The sequence below is a fragment of the Aythya ferina genome, assembly GCF_964211825.1.
Source record: "Aythya ferina genome assembly, chromosome: 2".
Taxonomy (NCBI): domain Eukaryota; kingdom Metazoa; phylum Chordata; class Aves; order Anseriformes; family Anatidae; genus Aythya; species Aythya ferina.
In genome coordinates this window covers 55,310,766-55,336,579 of record NC_140297.1, presented here as the reverse complement: position 1 = coordinate 55,336,579, position 25,814 = coordinate 55,310,766, and the positions used below count along the sequence as shown (strand labels likewise).

Here is a 25,814-nt window from a genome sequence, read left to right as displayed (position 1 = left end):
ATATATTTTTTTCAAAACAGATGACTTTGTAGATTTTTCTAAGTAACTAAACTCAATTTCTTTAATAATTTCCTTAAATTAATTCTAAAATTGTTCCACTATGAATGTTTTCCATCTTTGCGATCCACAACAGGCTCAGTTCTCAACTTTTTCATGAAAGCACACAGGCAATAGCTTAACCTGAAATGTACATTTGCTTCACAGTCAAGCTATTTGGGAAATTCTCCCTACCTGATATTTTTCCTTCTTCTAAATTCTTTGTTAGTCCAGACACTTAGGCATAATTCCTTGCTGTCAGCAAATGAAGTCGGTACACAAGTTTTTTTCAGTAATGCCATCACCTGCACATAAAGGGATTGCCAGCTCATCAAGGGGACTAGACATATTAGAAATCTAATGATATTTAACTCAAACTTTCTACAATGAAGATTTGAAACTATATAAAATAAGGATAAACTTAACAAGGACAGACTCTAAGAATGGGAGTTGTAAGATCAAAAACAGAACTAATAGAATTCCTGTACTTTTTATTTTTTAATTCTTTATGCCTTCTCCAGAGATTTCTGCTTACAAATTAGATCCCAGGAGCGAATCCAGTATACTTAGACTAACAGTCTTAAAACTTCACAGAAAGTGAAGAGGTCATAGAAGTGAATTTTCTCAGTTCTTAACAGACAAATTCCTATCTCTAGTCACACACAGACACAGGGGAAAAAAAATAAAACTTTTTCCTTTGCTGTCACTACAGAAAAAAGCAGAAGGAAGCAATGCATCCAAAGCAGTGACCAATCATTGCAGAGGTGGGATTTGGATTATGTCTTCAGGGAATGGTGACTGAAGCATCAGTTTATTACACCAGTATCCACTCTGGTTTGCTGCATAGTGAAATGGTCTCTTTGCAATGATAAACTATTTTTTTTTTTTAAGAAGGTCAGCAACAATGAACATGCTGCATGAGCTGTCATGAAAAGCATAATTATTACAGGTAACTTTACAGTCTTGATGCACAGCGGTGTTCTGAATGCCTCCACACTGAAAACATTATTCTTCCTTCTGTTAAGGCCCTGAAAACCTGAAGAAATTTAAGTTCATCATAAGATAGCTCAGGTTGGAAGGGACCTTAAAAGATCCATCCATGAGATCAGGCTGCCCAAGGCCTCATTCAGCCTGGCCATAAACACCTCCAGGGATGGGGCATCCACAACCTCTCTGGGCAACCTGTTCCAGCATCTCACCACCCTCTCAGTGAAGAATTTCCTCCTAAACTCTAAACTAAATCTCCCCTCTTTCAGTTTAAAACCATTCCCCCTCATCCTATCATTACCTGATTGAGCAAAAAGTTGTTTTCCATCTGTTTTATAAGCCCCCTTCAAGTACTGAAAAGCTGCAATGAGGTCTCCCTAGAGCCTTCTCTTCTCCAGGCAGAACATCCCCAGCTCTCTGTCTTTCTTCACAGAAGAGGTGCTCCAGCCCCCTGATCATCTTCATGTTCCTTCTCTGAACCTGCTTCTCTGAACCTGCTCTAACAGCTCCACATCTTTCCTTGTGCTGGGGGCCTCAGACCTGGACGCAGTACTCCAGGTGGGGCCTCACAAGGGCAGAGCAGGGCAGGGGGGACAACAATCTACCTGCTGGCCACTCCTCTTTTGATGCAGCCCAGGACACAGTTGGCCTTCTGTGTTGAAACACACTGCTTTCTAATGCAGAGCCTTTTGTCCACCAGAACCCCCAAGTCCTTCTCTGAAGGGCTGCTCTCAATGAGTTCTTCTCCCAGTCTGTACTCATGTCTGGGATTGTCCTGACCCAGGTGCAGCACCTTGCACTTGGCCTTGTTGAACCTCATTAGGTTCACATAGGCCTGCTTTTCTAGCTTGTCTAGGTCTCTTTCGATGGCATCCCTTCCTTCTGTTGTATCGACTATACCTTGGTGTCACCTGCTGACTTGCTGAGGGTACATTCGATCCCGCTGTCTATGTCATTGATAAAGATATTAAATAGTACCAGTTCCAAGACAGACTCGTGAAGGACACCACTCGTCACCAGCCTCCACTTGGACATATAGCCATTGACCACTGCTCTCTGGGTGTGACCTTCAAGCTAATTCCTTATCCACTGAAAGGTCCACCCCTCAAATACGTGTCTCTCCAATCTGGAGATCAGGATGTCATGTGTGACTGTGTCAAAGGCCTTACAGAAGTCCAGGTAAATGCCATTGGTTGGTCTTCCCTTATCAACTGATGCAGTCACTCCATCACAGAAGGCCACCAGATTGGTCAGGCACAATTTGCCATTGGTGAAACCATGTCTGTCTCTGATCACCTCCTTACCCTGCATGTGCCTTAACATTGCTTCCATGATCTTGCCAGGCACAGAGGTGAGGTTCACCAGCCTGTCGCTCCCCAAGTCCTCCTTTTGACCCTTTTTTAAGATGAGGTATTGTTTTCATTTTTCCAGTCACAGGGGACTTCGCCTAACTGCCAGGACTTCTCAGATATGATGGAGAGAGGATTGGCTACTACATCAGCCATTTCTCTCATGACCCTGGGATGCATGTCATCAGGCCCCATGGACTTCTATCTGTTCAGTTTCATCAAGTGGTCTCAAACCTGCTCTTCACTTACAGTGGGAGGGATTTTGCTCAACCAGCCATCACCAGGGACTGGGAAGCCTGACTGGCAGTGAATTCTGAGGCAAAGAAGTTGAGTACCTCAGCCTTCTCCATGTCTCTTATTATCAGTTCTCCCTTCTCATTTACTAGAGGGTATAAACTCTCCGTGGCCTTTCTTTTCTGACCAATGTGCCTATAGAATCCTTTCTTGATAGTCTCTGCATCCCTTGCCAAGATTAGTTCTATCTGTGCCTTGGCTTTCTTAATCCCATCCCTGCATATCCGGACTGCATCCCTGTACATCCAGACCACATGTCCCTGCTTCTGCCTGTGCATTTCCTTCTCACACCTGTTTGACCAGCAGGTTCTTGCTGAGCCATGCCCATTTCCTGCTTTCCCTTCTTCCTTTCTTATACATGGGGATGGAAAGGGATGGAAAGCTCTTGCACTCTAAGAAAAGCATCCTTAGAGGGTTCCAGGGGGATCTCGCCCACTATGTCTTTGAACAACTGCAAATTCGCTCTTCAGAAGTTCAGGGATTTGCCAAGCCCATATTCCTTGAGAACACAAACTTAACCAGGGCGTGATCAGTGCAGCCCAGACTGCCTCTGATCTTGACCTCTCTAATGAGTTCATCTACACTGGTGAGCATCCAGTCCAGTAACACTTCTCCTCTGGTTGGTTTATCTAGTACCTGGACCAGGAAATTATCCACTACACACTCTGAAGTATGTCCACGTCTTTCTTGTACTAGGAGCCCAGAACTAGACACACTGCTCCAGGTGTGGTCTCACCAAGGGTGAGTAGAGGAGAAGGATCACCTTCCTTAACCTGCTGGCAACACTTTCTTTAATGCAGCCCAGAAGACCATTGGCTTTCTTTGTAGCAAAGGCACATTGCTGGCTCATGTTCAACTTGGTGTCCACCAGGACCCCCAGGGACTTTTCTATAAAGCTGCTTTCCAGCTGGGTAGCCCCAAGCAAATACTGATGCATTCCCGCCATTCAGCCATTTTTCAGTTCACCTCACTGTGTGCTCATCCAGCCCATACTTCAATAGCTTCTCTCTGAAGATCTTATGGGGGACAGTATCAGAGGCCTTACTGAAGTCCAAATAGACAATATCCACTGCTCTCCCATCATCTACAAGGCCTGTCATTTTATCATAGAAGCTTATCAGGTTGATCAAGCACGATGACTTCTTAGTAAATCCATGCTGACAACTCCCAAGATGTTTTGTCCTTCATGTGCCTGGAAATACTTGCCAGGATCTTTCCAGGGATTGAGTTGAGTCTGACCTGGGTCAGCTCCCTGGGTTCTCCTTCTAGCAGTTCTTGAAAATAGGAGTGACACTTGCTTCTCTCCAGTCTCTGCACTTCTCCGAGTTGCCACAACTGATCAAAGATTGAGAGTCACCTTACAGCATTTGCCAGCTCACTCAGCATTCACAGGTGTATCCCAGAAGGGCCCACAGACTTACGGTATGTATGTTCGTTCAGTTCTACTTCTAACATTCTTCAAAAATGACTACGAAAGGCATATCTATATACAGACAGATCTACATGAACTATGTTAATCATTGAGTATATGCATATTCTTAAAGAAGCCCACAACTTCAGTGGAAAACTCTTCCAAGTTTATAAAAGATACTGAGAAAAATAGCCAAAAAAACACTGCTGCAGAAATACCTAAAATCTTCTGGGGCACTACTGTAAAAAGTTTGTTCTCTAAGTGTCTGAACAGTGTTTTCTTGTTGACTTAAAAACCAAAATGCTTTTGGAAAAGGTAAACTATACTGGCATTCAAACTCCCTGAGACTACTGACAGCGTCAAATCTCCTTAAAAGAAATTCCAGAATAATATATTTGCCAAGAGGTAGCATACAGCTTCACTTCCTTGTCCTACAGACTACAGCTGCATGCAGAACACTTCTTGAAATGAGTCAGTCAGGCAACTAAGGCACATTTAAACAATATCTATAGCTTCACAGGACACACGATGTTGAAGCTGGCTGGACAAGACAGCAGCTATATCTCCAGAAACTTATTTTCTTAAACACTAAGAGGTAAGAGTTTCTCTGCATGTATTTTCAAGCAAGACGAGCCAAAAGAATACAGGGAAAAAGTGAAACTAACTGACCTAACTCCAAAAGCCACAACTGTTGATGAAACTAGAAGTTTCCCCACCACTCCCCATGTAAGAACAACACCATTTCCTCCTCAAACTATGAGGCAACTAAGGGATACTAAAAAGCACCAGCACTGTGTAAAGCCTTTTGGATGAAGTACAAATACAGGCAGAATGCATGCATGCTGGATGAGGAGCTGCTGACAAAGCATGAAGATTTCCAAATGAATATGCATTTATACTTGCAGTCTAACATACATATGAGCAGTTAAGTCAAAAGAGAAAAAGTATTTGAAATAAAGGACATCGTAGTATTTAACTAAGGTCCAAACCACTTCGTATTTGACCATTAGGTTCCCCTTTACCTTTGACTACATTCTCAGAGAAATAATTGTCTCAATTAGCAGTTCTGAATTTCTCTTACTCTTCATATTTTGCAAACGGAAACTAATGTCATTGCTAACTGCCTTTTTGAATTCCCCAAAAGTGTGGGTCAACACAAAAGGAATTCAGTGGAAAGGATATCACAGTTACTAAAATTCAACTGTCTGAAACTATTCTTTTTCAAATCAGACAGGTGAAAGTGACCTAAGAGAATGAAAGATAAAACTGTTTGTGGATGGATATTCATTGTCCCTCCTGGAAGACAAAGCAAGTCTGTTGAATAACTGGATATTTTTATACAGAATCATATTCCATTATCGTTTTTTCTGCACAAACCGCAAAGGTGTAACACAGAAATAGTAGTGGGAAAAAGGGTAGTTCTCCTGAAGAACAGATAAATAGAAATAACATCACAGGCTGGTCTAAGCCTGCAATTCTACAAGCATTCCTAAACGCAAAAAGCATAACAAACCCCGAACAGGTGCATTCAATTTTCTGAGGTATAGTTTTCCCTACAAAATAGTGTCAACATGGACAAATTACTTCTGTAAACTTTAGTGATAATAATACTTTCATTTCTTTTTACTTCCTTCTGTATTGCATCTTATGTTAAGTTTTCTGACTTGCAAAAAGCAAAAGATACAAGCACAATACAATTGTACTTACGATGCAAGAAGCAATCATATTTAAAACAGCGCCTACAGAAGAGTGTGTGAAAAGAGTGTAAGCTTTGCTCCCTCTGAACAGATTTAGCGTTTGGTCCATCAATATTTGGTGTGCATTCAGGAGGAAGAGCTCCTGGAAGCTGCTGCTCAGTGAGTTCTTTGTATCTTAGAAGAAAAAAATACAAGTTATTTATTCAGTACAATGAAAAACAAATTTTTACAAGTACCACTCTGTTTCAGTGACAAAATTTTTATAAAAAATTGTAGGTAATGCATCAGCTAGAAAGGTTCATCAGCAAGTAATATGACAAGTTAGTTCTATACTCATTAACACAAGTACAAAATTACTAGGAATGCATGCATTTACTTTGAAACTCACCTCTTCATATGTATTACTCACTAACACCAAAAAGGTGGCTTTTTTTTTTAAACAGCTTTTATTTTACCACTTCAAGAAAATGGCATTAAGCACACACAAGCACCCACTTTTCAGTAGTTTGAAATGAAAGCTAATAAACCTCTATTTTTTGACTCAATTGGAGAGAACAGCCAGTTACCTTCAAATATCACTTGCACTAGAGTAACACAACAGCCACAGAACCTGGAAGCTAGGGGGACCATTCCTTATCAACAAATACTTAATGAAGTTGAGGAATCTTTGTTTCATAATTCAGCAAAGCAATATATACTAAGAAATATTTTCTTACTTCTCTTTCAGTTCTTCTGCTGTACCCTTGTCTGGAAACATTGAAGAAATGGCTTCAAATATCTTGTCAGAAGGAAACCTCCGAGGTGGATGACTTTCTTTCTCTGTCAAAGAAGCAAAATTTTGGAAAACAAACAAACAAAAATTATATTTCTGTTCCTTTGCTACTTCAAGGAGGTGTTCAAAGAGGGACTTCGCCAAAATCCTAATAAAAAAAGAAACAAAGGTTTTTATTTCTAAATTACTGAGAATTTAAATTAAACTCCTTAAAGTGATCTTTCCTGCTGACAGAATTGTACTAATAAAATTTGGAGAAAACACTATTTCACCAGCAGATGGAGATGGCAATTCAGAACTGTCTACTTAAGAACAATATTATTTCATTTTCTGAGGCTTACCAAAGTTTTTATTAGACTGATTCCCAACTGATTTTTGAGCATTTGATTGTCTCAATTTGGAGAGAAACAAAAGTTGACAAAAGCATTTTTGTAGTATTCTCTGTAAATTTCTTGAACTAAATGGCAAAGGAAATGATGAAGAAAATGATGTTACTTTAGATCTGAAAACTATTAAGTTGAAGGGTTTGAACAAATTTACCAAGTGATTAAAGAAAAGTTTTTTTTGGTCTTAAATTTTAAAGTCTGCAGACAGACATACCCATCCTGTTACCTTCCCGATCTTTTTGCTTGTCATCTCTTTCATCAGGATTGTCATCTCCATCATCATCATCTTCATCATCACTATATTGACCAAGTGCATTGACCAGCTCAACAAATATTTCATCATTGATAAATCCACATTCTGAAATTCAGCAAAATTGGGAGTGAACAGAAAAGCACATGGTATATATGAAATATTTTTAATACTCCCTACATTTGAATTATGGCAAAAGCTGTAATTTACTAAAAACAAATTTGTATTTTTCCTTCTTCGTTTCAATGTATGAACTCAGAAGAATTAAAAATACTTGGTATTCATTTTTTAACCTGAGAACCGGAATAGGGAGAAAAATTTTTGAAAATTCTTTTAATCTCCCCATTCTTCATACTAGTAAACAAGAATATATCTCTCTTTCTTAATAGATTTTATTTTTTCTTTTAAGAGTAGAGTTACTAGCTAGATTGTTTATTATTGTATATTATTTTATACCAGAATCCCAAGTCCAATGTGGTTGGGTTAAGCCAGCCTTATGCATGCAAAGCCAGCCAATCCATGCAAACAGACTATGAAACTATCCTTAGACAGGGAATCCCCAGAGCGACTTTCGGCTGGTATTTTTTAGCATATATTTCCACTACTGTAGGTTCACCGGCAAGGAAATATAAACAACAATTTCACAAGAAAACTCAAGGATACAATGCTATGTATTTGCTTTTTAGCTCAGATTCAGCTGTGAAACTCACAGGGCAGCACAGATGGACAAAAAGGCATTTTTTTGCAGAGAGGAAAACTGTAGTTAACATTGACATACTGCTGTTACTTCTCAAGAAATAACTGAACCATGTGGCAACTGTAGTGCTTTCACCCTACTTCTGAACTTGAACGGGTATGGATGTCACAATGTAACTTGAACGAAGCTCATAGATTTATTAATACACAGATAATTGAAAGAGCCAGACATTTGGATGTTTTAAACAGAACTCTCAACATACCCGCATAGATTAGTAAGAATTTCTCTCCCAAAAGTGCAACTACAAAACTATTTTATAATTATGGCTCATTTTATATATATATATATATATCCATGTATATATATAAGTAAAAGGAAATGCCTCTGGATTACAGATTTCCATAGCATTTAAATTTCAATATAGCCACACAAAAAAACAGTTACTGGAAAAATAAAAAGAACTCTTTTGACTTTTGCTAGACAGGTACAAAGGACCTGAATAATTGCCATAATGAACATGGGACTCGAGGCAGTGAAAGAAGATTATTTTTAAAACTGGACTCAATAATAAATTAAATAATAAATTAAAAATAATAAATTAAATCAGTAATACATTTATTAGTAATGTCAACATTTTGACCTAATCAGTTCTCTGACAAGAGTGTCAACGACAATCAGTAAATTTGTAAAATTATCCAAAGGCAAAAAACAGTGATGTTCTTTCAAGAAATATAAAGGCACCACGTGTCCTGAGGACATTAACAAGACTGATGTAGGACTGAGTAACATTTACTATTGAATTACAGGCTTAACTTTCATGAGTGACACAAAATGTACTCAGAAATGTAGTTTTCCTCCTTAGTCACTCCTGCATTAACAGGAATGTAAAAGTAGCACTGAAAGAAATGATTCTGCTTGGGACAGAGTGGGCAAGGAGCAGAACAGGACAAATGTTTTTGTGAAGGTGAAGCAGATTAGTCAGAGAAACTATTACAACTATAAAATTAGGCTTGTATAAGCCATTCTGAGTACACAGAATGATACACAGAGCAAGCAGATCTACTGATTCAAGAAAAAACTATACATGTGAATACATATACATACTGTAGATTGTTACATATACACTGACTAGAAGAAGGGAAATAGCTCCCATTTTTAAAAAGGGAAAAAAGGAAGATCCAAGGAACTACAGGCCAGTCAGTCTCATCTCTGCCTGGAAAGATCACGAAGCAGATCCTCCTGGAAACTATGTTAAGGCACATGGAAAATGATGTGATTGGTGACAGCCAGCTTGGCTTTACTAAGGGCAAATCAGTGACCTTCTACAACAGGGTTACAGCATTGGTGGATAGTGGAAGAGCAACTGATGTCATTTACCCGGACTTGTGCAAAGCATTTGACACTTGTCCCTGTTCCCCCTCCCATCCCTGGAAGTGTTTAAGGCCAGGCTGGATGGGGCTTTAAGAAACCCGGTCTAGTGGAAGGTGTCCCTGCCCATAGCAGGGGGGTTGGAGTTAGATGGGTCTCTACAGTCCCTTCCAACCCAAGCCATTCTATGATTCTCTGATACAGTGTACCAAGAGAAGGATACAGCATTACACACAGTCTTTACAGTCTGATTTATAGAACCAATGCTTTTAAATAGCAAATAATTTGTGATAACTAATGAAAAATTATTTACACCTTGCAGGTAAGGGAAGAAAATCAAAACCCACAAAAGGTTGTTCTACTGAATGTCATTTGTAAGTGTTGTTATAATCAGAGTTTTACATGCATCTCCTGCTACTTTCTGCTAAGCACTACACACATCTAGATGTTATACTATTACAAAGCTCTGAACCCTGAACACCAAAAACTTCTCCATGTTACACTTAGGCATTATGATGAATCACTTGGGGAAAAAAAGCATTTAATTTATCCATACTTGAATACTTTGTAGCCTTATGAAAATGAAAGTAATTATATTTATATAAGGATTTCTATTACACCCAACATCTACACAGCATAGGCATTCTAGAGATACTATTGTAACAATCAAGTATCAGGCCTTAACAAATAAAACTGACAGAAATTATTTATGTAAAAAGAAGTGATTAGTATACCTGAGTGTTTGGGCTCACCTCTGTCTCCATGTACTTTCCCATCATAATTCTTGATAAGCTCTTCAATAAAGGTACCATCCTGGTCAAGCACTTCATCTCCCATATACGGAATGTTATGTAAAACAGTTTCATCCTCTACCTAGTAAGATTGTTTGATCAGAATCGTTGTTAAATTGCATGTTCAGTTGGCCGTATCACCACTGCTGTTTTCATAATCTACAACTGTTTAGGTAACAGTTAAATTGGCTTCACCACTTAGCATATTCACAGTTAACTAAAAACAAAACCCTCATCTTTATTCAACAACTTTTTGCACTAGTCTCGAAAGGCTTAAGTTTCTGACACTAACTCCTACCATTAAGGTCAGCAGTGTGTTGCAACAGAACTCCTACTACAGAAGCACAATGAGCTACCTAGCTTTGGGAAGCTTGCACTGATAAATTCACTCTCTTCCTTGCTTCTCTCAGTAATATGTGATAGAAATCGCCCTTTCATTCCTTTGCTAGAGACAAGAAAACATGATACAGAAAGACTCTAAATTCAAGTTGTCTAAACAGATAGCACAGAAATATGCCTCACACTATTTAATCCAAATGCCATTCTCAGTTTTGTTTTGTCTATATCCAGACTTAACCACGTTAATAACTCAAAGTTTTATCAGTAGAATTTACAGACCTTGATACTCAGCTGTGTTTTCCAGCATTTCAAAAGAGCCTTCTATTGTTAGGAAAACAGACAATGCAACATTTCCTGCTGATCATCATTCTGCAGCAGTGCAAATACCCAAATACTGACAAATTGAATAGAAAAAATTGTGGAAGGACTCTGTACTTATACTGATAAAACTGGTTATTTAAATTGCTTTGCTGTGATTGTCATCGTAACCATTTCAGCAAAAGCTATTGTATACAAGATGCTGTGACAAAGATTTGTAATAAGCTAAGCCTTTCAAGTAAGTCAAACACCTTTATCAGAAATCTAACATTACAGCTTGCATATACAGTAAGGCTAATTAGAAAAAAAGTCTAAACTATAGTTGCTATATAAAATCACCATTACATTAGGAGACTATTTCAGGACTGAGATCTCTTTAGTATGTAAGAATTATTATTCTGCTACAGGTATGTTGGTCACCTGTCTTACATAAGGACAGTCACATCCCTCAGAAAATATTTCTCATTATATTAAATGCAGTGCACCTAAGAAAAGGCTAGCAGATGACTCTCATCTGAGAGAGAAGTACAGAGGCATCCATCTGCTAACCTGACCTCTGACCTACTCTTGAGAGGAGTCTGCTGCTTAGCAGGGGCTCGTATCAGGGATGCCACCAAGAGGCTGCCAAGCCTTGGACGCTAACTACCATTATTCATTGTTGCTGTTTCACATGGGCATCAGTGATGCAGCCAGGAGCTGCGTGAGGAGTGTTAAGAGGAATTACAGAGCCCTGAGAGCAGCAGTGAAGGACTCAGGAGCTCAGGTAGATTTTTCATCAGTCCTCCCAGTTAGAGAGAAGTGGTTTGAAAGGGCCAATTGAATCTGTCAAATCAACAGATGGTTACAGGACTGGTGCCAAAACCAGGGGAGCATGGGACTGGCTTTGAGAAACCTGGTCTGCTAGGGGCTGATGGGATCCACCTGTCAGAGACAGAGATAGATGTCCAGAGCCTGGAGAAGGGTCATGAGTCAGCAGGAGAACACCTGAAGAACAGCAAAAGAAATTCCAGCCACTAAGTCAGCTTCATCGGGAGCCCAACTCAAATGCCTCTACGCTAACACATGTAGTGCAGGGAACAAACAAGAGGAGTTAGAGATGCACACAGGCCTGCACGGCCATGACCTCATTGGCAATATGAGGATGTGGCAGGACGGCTGTGAAGGATATAGGCTCTTTAGGAAGGACAGACATGGGAAACAAGGAGTGGGCACCACACTATGTCAGCGAGCAGCTGGAGTGCAAGGAGCTCTGCCTGGGGACAGATGAGGAGCAGACAGAGAGCTTGTGGGGCAGGATTAGGGGAAGGCAGGGACAAAATAGTGGGGGTCTGCTGCAAGCCACCTGATCAGGAAGAACAAGCAGATGAGGCCCTCTCTAGACAAAACAGAAGCAAGATAGAAGCAGCCTCACATTTGCAAGCCCTGGTTCTTATGGGGTACTTCAACCACCCCACTATCTGTTAGAGGGACAGCACAACAGGGCACAGGAAATCCAGGAAGTTCCTGGAACACATGAATAACAAATTCCTTCTCCAAGTGACAGAGGAAGCAAGGAGGAGAGGCGCTGTGCCAGACCTCATTCTCACTAACGTGGATGGGCTGGTGGGAAACATGAAGGTCAAGGGCAGCTGTAGCTACTATGACCATGAAATGGTGCAGTTTTGCATTCAAAGGACTGTGAGGAGGGAGCACAGCAAACTCACTAGCCTGGACCTTTTGAGAGCAGACTTTGACCTCTTCAGGGGTCTGCTTGGTAGAGTGCCATGCAACAAAGCCCTGAAGGGAAGAGGAGCCCAAGAAAGCTGGTTAATACTCAAGGATCACCTCCACAAAACTCAGGAGTGATGCATCCCAGCAAAGAGGAAGTAAGGCAAAAACACCAGGAGGCCTACATAGACGAACAGAGCTCCTGGCCAAACTCAAGCAGAAAAAGGGTCCTACAGAGAATGGAAGCAAGGACAGGTAGCCTGACAGGGATACAGACACATTGTCTGAGCAGCCACGGATCAGGTTAAGAATATCAAAACCCTTTTAAAATTTAATTTGGCCAGGGACATCAAGACTTCTACTGGTATGTCAGTGATAAAAGGAAGACTAGGAAAATTGTGGGCCCCCTCCAGAAGGAAACGTAAGACCTGATTACCTAGAATATGGAGAAGGCTGGGGCTCTCAATGACTTTTTTTTTTTTTTTGCCTCAGACTTCACCCACAAGAACTCTCTAGCCACATAGCCCAAGTCCCAGAAGGCAACGGCAGGGATAGGGAGAATTGTGAACTGCCTGCTGTAAGAGAAGACTATGTTCAAGACAATCTAAGGAATGTAAAAGTGCAAAAGTTCATGGGACCTGATGAGATGCATCCAAAGGCCCTGAAGAAACTGCCAGATGTAGCTGCTAAGCCACTGTCCATCCTATTTGAGGAGTCATGGCAGCGCAGTGAAGTTCCCAGTGACTGAGGAGGGGAAACATAACCCCTTTTAAAAAGGGGGGAGAGGAGAAGACATGGGGAGCTACAGGACAGTCAGTCTCACCTCTGTGCCTGGAAAAATCATGGAGCAGTTCCTCCAGGAAACTACGCTAAGGAACACGAACAATGAAGTGGTTGGTGACAACCAGCATGGCTTCACAAAGGGCAGACCATGCCTGACAAACCTGGTGGCCTTCTACAATGGGGTTACAGCATGAATGGACAGGGAATGAGCAACTGACATCTACCTGGACTTGTGCAAAGCATTTGACACTGTTCCCCACGATATCCTTGTCTCTAAATTGGAGAGACATGGATTTTATGGACGGACAACACAGTGGGTGAAGAATTGCCTGGATGGTTGCACTTAAAATAGTCAATGTTCAAGTGGAGATCAGCGCTTAGTGTTGTTAGTGTTGTTCCTCAGAGGGTCAGTATTCGGACCACCACTGTTTAACATCTTTGCTGGCAACACAGACAGTGGATTCATGTTCACCCTCAGCAAGTCTGCCAGCAACACCAAGCTGCATGCTGCAGTTGTCACACTAGAGGGAAGGGATGCCATCCAGAGGGACCTGGACAGCCTCAAGATGTAGGCCTGTATAAACCTCATGAAATTCAACAAGACCAAGTACAGAGTCCTGCATCTGAGCTGGGGCAATCCCAAGCACAAATATATGCTGGGTGGAAAATGGATTGAGAATGGCTCTGGGGAGAAGGACTTTGGGGTGTTGGTTGACAAAATGTTCAACATGAGCCAGGAATGTGTACTTCCAGCCCAGAAAGCCAACTGGGCCCTGGGCTGCATCAAAAGATGGATGAGAAGAAGGTTAAGGGAGGCGATTCTCCCTCTCTACTCTGCTCCTGTGAGACCACACCTGAAATACTATGTTCAGCTCCAGGGCCCCCATCACAAGAAACACATGGACCTATTAGAACAAGTCCAGAGGAGGGTCATAAGGATGATCAGAGGGCTGGAGCACCTCTTCTTTCACCTACAACAGAAGGCTGAGAGTTGAGATTGTTCTGCCTGGAGAAGAGAAGGCTCTATTCCAGTACCTAAAGGGGGCCCATAAGAAAGTTGGAGAGGAGCTCTTTGCCAGAGAGTAGCGATTGAACAAGGGGTAAGGGTTTTAAACTAAAAGAGGAGAGATATACATTGGACATTAGGAAGAAATTCTTCTCCCAGAGGGTGGTGAGACACTGGAACAAGTTGCTTAGAGAAGCTGTGGATGCCCCATCCCTGGAGGTGTTCAAGGCCAGGTTGGATGGGGCCCAAAACAATCTGATCTAGTGAAAAGTGTAGAGGGGTTGGAATTTGATTATCTTTAAAAGGTCCCTTCCAACCCAAACCATTATATGATGAAATTAAATACAGTACAGCTTTGTTTACAGCAAGGTTGTAGATACTAAAGGTCATTAAGAACACAGGTTTAGTCTGCAATTAGTAATACCTTTTTTATTAGTAAAAAAAAAATACCTTTAATACCTTTTTTTTTTTTTATTAGTAATACCTTTAGTGTTTTATTTCTAAAACTACCCCCCTCTCTTTTCACCATACATTTCTCCTTGCACCACCTTTTTAAACTTACCATAAAATTTTGTTGAAGAGGTGACCAAGAATACATTATAGGCACAGATGCAACAGCATTGAGAGTCTTTAGTGGGATGACTTGTTTTGGAAAATCTATGTCACTGGTAACAGAGCACTGAAATAAAAGGTTGAAATTACACTTACATAGCAATTTCAGGGGGGAAAAAAAAAAAAACATACAGAAATCACTCTACAATGAACAAAATGGTAAGTGTTTGTCAAAATTCGCTAGACCTGCCTTTGAGAAATGCTTCAGATTTGTATGGCATAATAAGAACAGGTTTCACAAGAAAAAAGATGCAGGAATTATTTGTTTTAATACCTCTGTCAATAGAGCATGTGGTGTTTTTTTTTCCTCCACATAATACTAAAGTGACTGTGTTAGATACTTAGTATTTTATTCAGACTATTCAGCCTGCCATAAGCCATTTTTTGTACCTCAGAACAGATTTAGTACCTTTTGCTGCTACACTGGTCTTAGGAGTATTTACTGAAGCCATCACAGGCAGATGAAAATTCCCTTGGCTTTAGATCAATACACTGCAGAAATCATGTATGATACATGTTAAAAAATAAAAATTTATTTTAATGACATCAAGACATCTTATGGAAATTGATACTTCATATATGCCTTGTTAACTCCTGCCCTGCTTACTGTCTGCGTATCTTTATACTATAGCCAAATCTTTGATTATGGTCACTGTTTACAAAGAGCAGAGGAAAATTAACATCTTACTGTGCAACTCTGGACATGTCAATGAGTTGGTTGTTTTTTTTTTTGTTGTTGTTTTTTGTTTTGTTTTGTTTTTTTGTTTTTTTTTTGTTTTTTTTTTTTGAAATTCTAATGTGTATGCAGCCTCCGAAGAATAAACATACCACAGAAATACAAAACAACTTCTAGGTTATTCTTGCATCAATTCAACAGATAACAGATACAGAGATACAGATCAGATCTTCTCAAGTAGTTGAACAGCAGTATGAAAAACTCCTAAAAAAATGTTACAAGCCAAAGCAGATAGGAAAATACAATGCTAGGTAAAGTACAACAAGGAAGGAACGTAGAACAGCTATCATAGCTACCTGAAAGGAAAAAAGGAAGTGGAGACAAAAGATCTTTCTCCTTTCCAGAAGGGAAAGATGAACAGAGCTTCACATTTCTAAAGAAATACACAAAGTAATATAACAAACAGCATATAGAGACAGTACCCCAGTAGAATGATACAAGCCAGGTTTTTTATTTTATTTTTAAATACGCAGGCAATGAAGTTAGATTTCTGCTGTGTATATCAATACTCAAGACACTGTGCTATGATAGTGCTTTATTGCCATTTCAGGTTAATATTTAGTTTTCTAGCTAGCAGCCTTCTAGCACATTTTTCATTTAAAGAAAAACACAAAAATCATTACTTTTACCGTTGGAACTAGAAATCTCAGACTGTGTCAAAATGACTCAAGGTGTTTAGTACAAAGTCCGTTATGTTCCCCCATTATTTAGGTATGGAACTCAGCTTGATGTTTATTAGGCTAACACATATGTGGTATTGTCTCTTGTTGATGCTAACTGCACTAGGGACTGGAAGAAACCTACATCATCAGCAACGCCCTACAGACTTCATCAAGAACACCAAGTTTCTCAAATCCTTTCAATCAAGTAACTTAATTTCTAGCCATTATCCTATACAACTCTCTGAAGAAATTTAGCATATTAAGAAAGAAAAAGACTTAAGTAATCTTTCAACACCTCCCATACTACTTTCTTTCACTTCTCCCACTATGAATTATAGCAATCTTAAATCAAGTAGTAGAGTTCTTCTAATTCATGGAGACAGACTGGTTTTGAATACAGTAATTAGTGTGCTCCATCAGTTCAGGCAAGAAATCAATTCAGGCAAAAGAGTAAAATAAAAGAATAGTAAATCAAGCTACAAAAAAAAAAAAAAAGAGCAATAGAGGAATGGTGAGACATGATCTTCTATCAAAAAGATGAAAACTGGATGTATACCTCTCGGTTATTATGAGAGGTTCTGATCCCAAAGTGCCATATAATAGGTGTAGAGCTGTACATGAGAGCTGCACATTCAATCATGCTTAAAGGAAAACAGTCAGGCACACAAGTGCACCTCTATGATATAAAGAAAATCAGCTTCCCTCTAAAATTTTAGGAAAAGGAAAGCCTGACAAATTTCCTTGAATAGGAAGGTGTTGCTTTTTCTTTTTATAAACCTGTATGCAGTAATGTCTTCATTCTCAGTCTAATGAGAAGAGTTAGGTTTTCAGATAATTACACATGAAGCATCCTCAAACTGGCTAAGTCTGAAGTGTCTAAAGAGCAACTGACAAACAAGATAAATTAAGCTGGGTTGAGTGATGGAAGTTGGAGTGGACTCCAACCACTATTTCAGCTACCAACATGACAGCCAATTTAGGTGTTCAACTCAGCATCAGAATCATGGAAGCTTTTTTCACAAATCTAGTGTTTAGTCTGAATATGCAACATAATGGTGTACCAACTCCTTTCAGAACCTGTGTGTTTGAACAACTCTAAGTATAAAGAAGACTTCTTCAAATAGTTATGTTCACACCTTTCATGTGTTTTAACTTAGTAAGAACTAAAGTAACTAGTCATTTGTACCACAGGGGATCAACTCTGATAGAAGCAACACTAGACTCCCAGTATCAGTGAGACTGAGACAAAATGATTTGATTAAAGGATGCTGAAGTACAAGCCACGTATTATCAGAAGTTTTGGGCTTGTGGGACACTCAAATACCCTGCTATTTTGTGATTTCCAGACAGAAGTCATCTGATGGAAGTTATCTGATGGATAAATAACTCCTTTACTTGTAAGAAAATTGTTTAGTTGCAAAGTCATATCAAGCTGGTAAAAAAATTAGAAGAACAGCCAAATTTACTGTAATAAAATTAAAACATGCTAACAACCTTGTAAGGGGAATTACCACAACACATGTTAACCAACCTCCCTGGTCCCGCGCAATGAGCTCACAGAAGTCATGATGTGTACAGGCTGTATCCTACGTTGTTTCCATTCTTGATTTAATATTTCAGTTCTTTCCAGTATCTTCTGACGATTAGAATTAAACATACTCTAAAAATTAATCACAATTGTAAACATTACAAATAAATCAAAGACTATGAACTAATCTGCTAACATCTTAAGGCATAACATATACTAAAACCAAAAAATTTAAGAAGCTGCTCAACACTGAACTGGCCCAGTTTTGCTTAAGTGTCAGACTATAATAGATTGTTATCCCTTTCTTCGACTGAAACCAAGTTCTCACATTTAGAGCCTTACAGGTTTAACATGGAATTAAATTCTAAAGAGAATTAGAAAGAGTAGGTAGCTAAAGGAACTGCCGTACTTGCTCTCCAGTCTCTTCTGATACTTTGCACACTTGATTCAATCATATACAAATGGATCACACCTACTTGCAATATCAGAGTTGAGATAAGATTCAGTATGTTAACAAAATATTTCATAAAACTGTTATTGCAGTTGTTAACTGTAGGACAACTTTCACAGTCAATCCAACTCATACTACAGAAGAAAATTGATTTTGATATCAATTTTTAAACAATCTAACCAAAAGATGACATACCTTTACTTCATCTGCACGTCGGAACCTCTTGAGCTGCCTCAGTCTCATATATTCTGATTTCACACGCTTTCGCCAACAAATTGGTCCCTTCTCAGATTTTTTTCCGGTTTGACCCATGATTATGCTGCAAGAGACAACATCATATTAATACTACCAAACCCATCCCCTCTGCTTACAAAAGAAGTTAGAGCAATGGGAAAAGCTGGATAGAGATATTCCTTTAATACCTAACATACTTAATTCCTTTCAATCATACACTTGAAACACCATCCCAGTCTAAGTAACAACCACCACCACCATTTCCACTGTTAACTGGAAATAAATCAGACACGTTAAATAATGGAAAGACAATCTCAATTTTTAGGTAATATAGAATATCAAAATCGTCTCAGTTAGGGTTCAGCCAAAAGACATGTAAGTGATAGACACTGGAAAAAGTAATTTTAATTAAGAATCAGTGAAAGACACTGAAGGAAAGTAATCTTAGTTACAAATCATGGGGACCATTCACATTTGGTTTAAGCACTCCTAATACCTACATAAATAAAAGTACCCGATGTATTTAAACGAGTAAAGCAGAACAAATCAAACTCCCCACTGCAAAGAGATAGGTTAGAATCCATACAAGCAGTCTTGTAAATTAGATTCTGGGCAGCAATGTTCAAGACAGACAGATCTTCCCCTCCTCACAGGAAGGGTCATTAAGATAGTAAACCCTGCAGTAGGCTTCTAGAGTAGATTTCGAGTGCACAGATGTACCAAGTACAGTCTTCCTCATCAGCCACTCAATTGCCAACGAGTTCTAGAAATTCAGACGTACATAAGTTTTGAGACAGACCTCACTCTTTTCTCAGGTACAACATGAACAACTAAACTGTCCAGCTGTTTGCAAACAGGACACAGATTCTACTTTTACTGATCACCCAGCTAGTACCAAATGCTTCATTTTTATGTTTCACGACCATTGGCACTGAAGTTGTATTTTATATTACAGAAACTGCTGGAACATGTAAATCTGCTCAGCATTTTTCAAAATCAAGGACCATATACTGCACCCATGCTGACAACTCTTTTGACAGCATTCATAAACAAAGCCACTACTACACTGAAGACTTACTTCCTCTCCAGAGTTACACTGTAACAAAACCTGTATTTCACTGAACAGCTCACAATAGCCATCAGAGGCTGAAAGGCTTAAGTGTCCAGTTGCCCAAGAAAAATGCTTTCTCAAATGAGCATAATCAATTTGAGCAGAAACAATTCTAGCCTTTATTATCAAGGTACAATATAAGTAAAGATGAACAGAAATGCACTCTTCAGGCTTGAATCAGATGCCCAGTGCCACTTCTGCCACACCATACCACTCCACACCTGTCAGTCACAAGTAAATACTTAATTTAAAAGATCTTTGTAGGCAGAGCTCAATTTTCAGCAGTTTTGTACTGAGTGGATTTGAGTTCTACAAGAACTCATGATAATCTTGAAAAGAAAAATCAGTGCAGATCCTGTTTGTTCTCAATACTATGCCATAATTTACATTAATTTCCAATGATTACAATATAATCATTGAATAAAAAGTAATAGTCTAAGAGCCTCACACATTTGTACACAAGAGATTAATATTTTGGAAGAAAACATACTGGATATTCAGGTTGAGATTAAAAACAAACAGCAAAATTCCCAAATCATAGGAAGTATCCTTTGAGGGAAAAAAAGGCAAGGCATACATGATGTTTCCCATAATGCAAGAGAACCTGACTTACACAAAGGGGAGGACAGTAAACTAGAAGGGAGAGGTCAACCTAGAGCAAAGGAGTCAAACACAGCTGATATGTTTCCATGCCTCAAGGCAGCAGGTAGAATCTACCTGTATTTCATTTACCACAACACAAGTGACTACAGGAGAAAGAGGTTAAAGATAATTAAAGTGAAAAATCACAATCCATTCATGTTAGAGCACAGTGAAAAGGATTGGTGATTCAAAATGCACTATGATATTGATTAGAGAATGGCATAAAAGCATCATGGAAAAAAAAGTAAATGCATTGTATTATACGCTAAACTAAGCAAAGGAAAAATATGGAAAAACATCCCTTTAACTGGAAATAAATCAGACACGATAAATAATGGAAAGACAATCTCAATTTTTAGGTAATATAGAATATCGAAATTGTCTCAGTTAGGGTTCAGCCAAAAGACATATAAGAAGTATGAAGGAATTCAAAAGATAAATGAAACCTCAGCTGACAACACTAAAGTAGCACATCCCATTAAGAACAGGACAAAACACAACTTATGTTTATTTTAATACTGCATTCAGCACAGTCCGTTCAATTTTAGATTTTTGCAAAATCATAAATGATTCAGGTCTTAAAAAAGCATTCTCAACTTAAATTAAATTGCCAGATAAGCCCTAATCAAAAGTATATCTGCATGGAAACCATATATAATTAGGTTAATAATAATAGAATGATGGGAATTCTGTTTATTTTATCACAGATCTGAAATACTGCCTCAGAAGTCCCCAAAATTGGAGTCTAAAACCAGAGAGAAGTATCTCCATCTAATAAACAAAACAAGTATATTCAATTTACCCAGTAATGAACATCATGGTTACATGGTGTGCTAAAATGAGAAGAAAAATAATTCATACTTTACAAGACAAATGCTTCCTTTTAAAATACTACACACAGGTCATTCATCTCATAACAAATGAGTTTTAAAAACTCTTTTTTCAAACTAGCACTAGTTTGAAGCTGCTATTTGAGGCACAACATGGACAACGGATTTAGTATTGAAGGTACCAGATAAAAAAATCCTAGAAAATAAAGAAATATGCTACAACTTCATATAAGCAACAGTAAGAAACATTTCAAGATAAAGTAATAATGCTAATGTGCAAAGATCAGTGGGATACACACAATACATTAAGTCAAATACATACAAACAAATTAGAAACGTCCTTTAAATGGCAAGTCCATAGTAAGACAAAAAGCACTGAGTAGAAAGGAAGAATACACATGTATATGTTAAACAAAAAATACAGCTAAGAAAAAGTGTTATGGATACAGGGTTGTATAATATCAATTTTGAAAGAAATCTGTTTTCATTTATTGTTCCTTTTCTTAGCAGCAGTTTTGCAAGCCAAGTGAATCATATTTGTAAGTTTCTGGGCAGTTGAACATCTCTAAAGCAGAATTATATTACATTTTAACAGGTATACCGCAGTAAGAGTAATTGTTCTTTTGTCCCCATGTCTCGGGGGAAATATTAATGCATTTTCGTAGAGGACAGTTAATTCCCATGGTGCATCTTCATAGTAGGACTATAGAAATTATCTATGATACTTTATTAGCACCAGCTAGAAGGTCTACCAATAAATAAATAAATAAATAAATAAACAAACAACAACAAAAAAAAACACTGCAAAAACTAAGCCTGAGAAACTGGGCTAATATATTGCCCAGACAAGGACAAGCCTACTATGCTGGGTCATTGCTAGGAGAGGAAAAATAAAAAAAAATCAAAGATGGATTCTTACAGAAGGATGCTGTACACCTCCTTTCAGGGATGGAGATAATTTAGAGAACTAAAAGACTTCAGAGAACCATCAATGTAAACTTGGCTTCTGGAGCAAATCCAGGACTTGTAAAGGTGCTCTCTCAAACCTACTGTTCATTCATTTGCACTAGTACCTGTGTGTAAGGAAAACCTTTTCCAAATCACCTTCTACAATTTCTGCAGTTCACATTTGTATGCAACTCTAAGCTGCAAACTACACTTTACTACACAAGAAAAAAAAAGCCTGTACATTTTCATTAAATTATTTTGTATGGGATTTGCAGCTAAGGTTGCAGAACAGAAAAGCTAGGGATATTTTTAAGACTGATTTTGAAACCTTTTCATTAAAAAGTTTCCAAATATTCCCTACAATATCACAAGCTAATTCCATTTAAGAATAGTTAAAGCTGTCTTAAGACAACATAATGTTAAACAATTTACATTTAGCAAATAAAAACATGATTCTGGAATATCTTTGTGCAAGAGTGTGATTCAGACAGCCCCCAGTTGAGTCCTTCTTCTCAATTTTCCTTTCTGAATCCTGGTACTTCTATTGCTTAAAATCTTCCCATTTGTTCATCCTCTTTGATGAAACAGCCTGCAGAAACTGTGCAATTGCTCATGATCTCAGTCCTGAGACTTTTTCTAAAAGAAAGATACTGTACAGTCAACTCAGTCATTATTTATAAGCAGATTATCTCATCTCAAAAAAAAAAAAAAAGAAAAAAAAGAGAAAGAAAGCACAACTCTAAAGCAGTTATCTTGTCTCTAGAGAAAGCTCATTTCCCAAAGCACAGAATGACTTCCTTGCAGAACCTGAGCCAACCTTGCCTGATCATACCTGGCTTCATACTATAGAGAACAGCCCTGACAGAGCTTCCTGCATCTATTTGCAGAAGAGGGAGCACTGAGAAATGCAGTGAGACACACCAAAGGAGTTCTAGCTTCAGCTTGGTAAAGATCTCACTCATTCCAGACTGGACAATCATCCTGACACCACAAAAAAGCACAGAGATGCTTATGCCCCATCTAAACAAAGTCCTCAAGTCCAACACAGAGCAGAAGCTATCCAGTCTTTCCACAACACAGGACCACAGAACTCCAGTGACCCCACACTGTCTACTCTGTATAGCAGTGTCCCTACATTCCTCTCCACATATCTCACACCACCCCTGTTTTTCCCATTACCAATAATATCGCAACTAATTCCCTGAGCTATAGCCATTTCATAGCATTAAGTACACAGGTGGGTAGAATTGGGTGTTAGTTATATTAATGGAAGGACCAACACAATTTGAAGCAGAGCATCATCAAATGAAAAGTAATAGAAATAATGCCTCTTTTTGACCAATGAGGAGCCTTAACTATGGTATTAGGAATGAGATACACCAACCCAACTAAACAATGACCAAGAAAAACCGTACAGAAAAAATAGACACAGAGGTGTTCTTTTCCATTTCCATTCATGCTTGCCTAGCTGGAGATGAAAAACAACAAAATATGCAAGTGTCTTACAGCATGCATGCTTGTACTAAATAAACTCCATTAAGCATTTCATAATGAAATTTTGTACAAGATCCATATGCTGTACACTAAGTTTTAAAAAACTGCATGAGCTTAAATCTGACAACTACTAAATGTCAGCAGCCAAAGTGTATATAATACATCTACAATTCACAAGAGACAATTAAGTACAGAAAAATATCCATTCATATTGCTGTTTTGCCTACAGAACATACAAATGGCCTTATTTAAAAACAACATCCTTTTTTTCTTCAATCGCTTTGATAAACAAGCACGTGGATAATTCTCTAAATTAGGCAGTCTATTCAAGCAATCATACTGCTGTCAAAGACTATATTAAAGCTCCTCTGGCTACCCTGCCAAATTTCAGGAAAAAAAATTAAAAATTGTAAACCATGAGAGCATAAATGAGGAGAGTCTGCCCTTATAAGTGAATATTATTAATTCTGTAACTGCGCTTAATATTAATATAATATTGTTACAGCTTAAAATATTGTGTATCTTCTGACAACTCAGAAATTCTTTTTGGAGATATTTAAGAATTAAAACATACTGTGCACAGCACAACTTCCAAGTCTTTTTTTTTTTTTTTGAATTTCATATATGCTCAAAATGTCATTCCTATGCTTCAGTTGTATGTATGCTCCAATACAACACTGCACTTAGGAGCACTCTTAACCAAAAGTTTCAACGGTGAGGGGAAGAAAATACAAAACCCAACAGACAAAGTGCCTACGCAACTTGATGCAAACCAATGAACAATCAAGTCATAATGTTTTTGTTGCCTAGAGTAATGAAAAAATAAAATAATTCAGTTTGGGGAGGGTGGAAGGAAATACTACCTCTAGAACCTCACATAAAGCCAAGTGTGAAAGCTTTCACATTTGCTTCTCAGAACCTCAAGAAGTAGGGAAACTTACTGAACTCCACAGACCTGCTCAGCAAACTACATCCTATGTCCAGACCTCTCCCACCTCACTGACAACATGAACACAGTGACATACTGTCACTACATTCCTTGGACTGACGCACTAGTGAGCTCAAAGCACTCATCTCAGCTAGCTTCAAGAACTGTCACTTCAAATGGCATAAAATTATTAATTTAGATTCAATATTACATCACAAAGATACTCATCCAAGTTGAGGGATGTGATTCTCTCCCTCTACTCTGCTCTTATGAGACCCCACCTAGAGCCCTACACAACCTGTGCACAGCTACAAATCAGGAGGGAATTGTGAGGAACTTTGGCCAACACTGGGGCCACAGGGGAAGAAATAGCGTGTGCCATTGTACCATAAAGAAGCCCTGGTTTTATACATCAGTTTGCTCTGGAGTAGCAGACATGCTCTTTAGCTGTAAGCCGTTATCAGATCCAGACAGCACACATGTCCCTCACATTATGCATATTCAGTTTTATTAATGACAAAATAACCATATATTAAACCCTATCTGAAGTCATTATTGAACTTCTTCATTTATCTACAAAACTTGGGTTCAATTACAAAAGCCACACCTTCCATGCTATTTTCTTCAAATTAGTAAAAATAAAATTGTTCAGGCAGCATGATTAAAGATAATTCATATTCAACTCAAAAAGCAGAATGTTAGCAACAGGAAGAAGAAAGGATTAAAGACTTCTCCATAAGCCTAAACATACAAACAAAGAACCAAAACCACACCTTCACTAGAAAAGAAATAAGACAATAAATGTAAATTACTAACATCAATGCATTCAGTGTATACCTAAAGGTGTAAGTTCACAGTACTTTTAACTTTCCAAACCCATCTAATAAAAAACTCAGATGATGTTCATATTACAGGATTTTACACAGTACAAAGTAGTATAACAACGTAATATATAAATACTACTAAATGATTGCTCAGCTACAGCCAAGTAGCTATCAGCTACACTAAACCAAACTTTATTGCTTAGAAACTCTTGGAGATGTATTTTTAGTATTTTACTTCATGCAGTCTAAATGCAAAACAAGCCAATACTATTTATGAACCTATTCTGAAGGCCTTCAGAGTAAGCAGTTTCCAGCAGACTCTTATTACAATTATCAAGCACCTAAAAATAAACCAACATATACATATTGCCAGACTTCAAGAAATGATGTCAAATTTAATTATAATTAACTGCTGTAATCTGCATCCTTCATTTACTCCAAACTTTTATTAACCGTGTAGATATTAATGAAAAAAACTCTGGTCAAGAAACAGTATTACTCTCTCAGGCAAACTAAGAAAATTTATTTATTTCTGTGATTTCAGAGCTAACTTCTTCCCTATGCAAGTTATAGGGTGAGGGGAAAAGACACCCCAGCACCTGAATGGCCTTTTTACCTGTGTT

At 38.4% G+C, this 25,814-nt stretch overlaps 1 protein-coding gene across 7 annotated transcripts in view; it reads right to left on the bottom strand.

The window, feature by feature from the left end:
* EZH2 (enhancer of zeste 2 polycomb repressive complex 2 subunit) overlaps positions 1-25,814 on the bottom strand; it is a 56,230-nt gene that overhangs the window by 16,336 nt on the left and 14,080 nt on the right. Inside the window, exons 2-8 of one of the 7 annotated variants that reach the window (XM_084511919.1) lie at positions 18,376-18,499; positions 17,733-17,861; positions 14,754-14,870; positions 9,982-10,120; positions 7,147-7,290; positions 6,491-6,593; positions 5,785-5,948 (exon numbers count right to left, since the gene is read on the bottom strand). In XM_084511919.1, coding sequence (XP_084368045.1) covers positions 5,785-5,948; positions 6,491-6,593; positions 7,147-7,290; positions 9,982-10,120; positions 14,754-14,870; positions 17,733-17,861; positions 18,376-18,492 — 913 coding nt within the window. In that variant the 5' untranslated portion in view covers positions 18,493-18,499. Of the gene's footprint in view, positions 1-5,784; positions 5,949-6,490; positions 6,594-7,146; positions 7,291-9,981; positions 10,121-14,753; positions 14,871-15,835; positions 16,668-17,732; positions 17,862-18,375; positions 18,500-25,814 lie in introns of those variants that run through there. The other 6 variants (XM_084511916.1, XM_084511917.1, XM_084511918.1 and 3 more) reach the window with 6 other exon arrangements.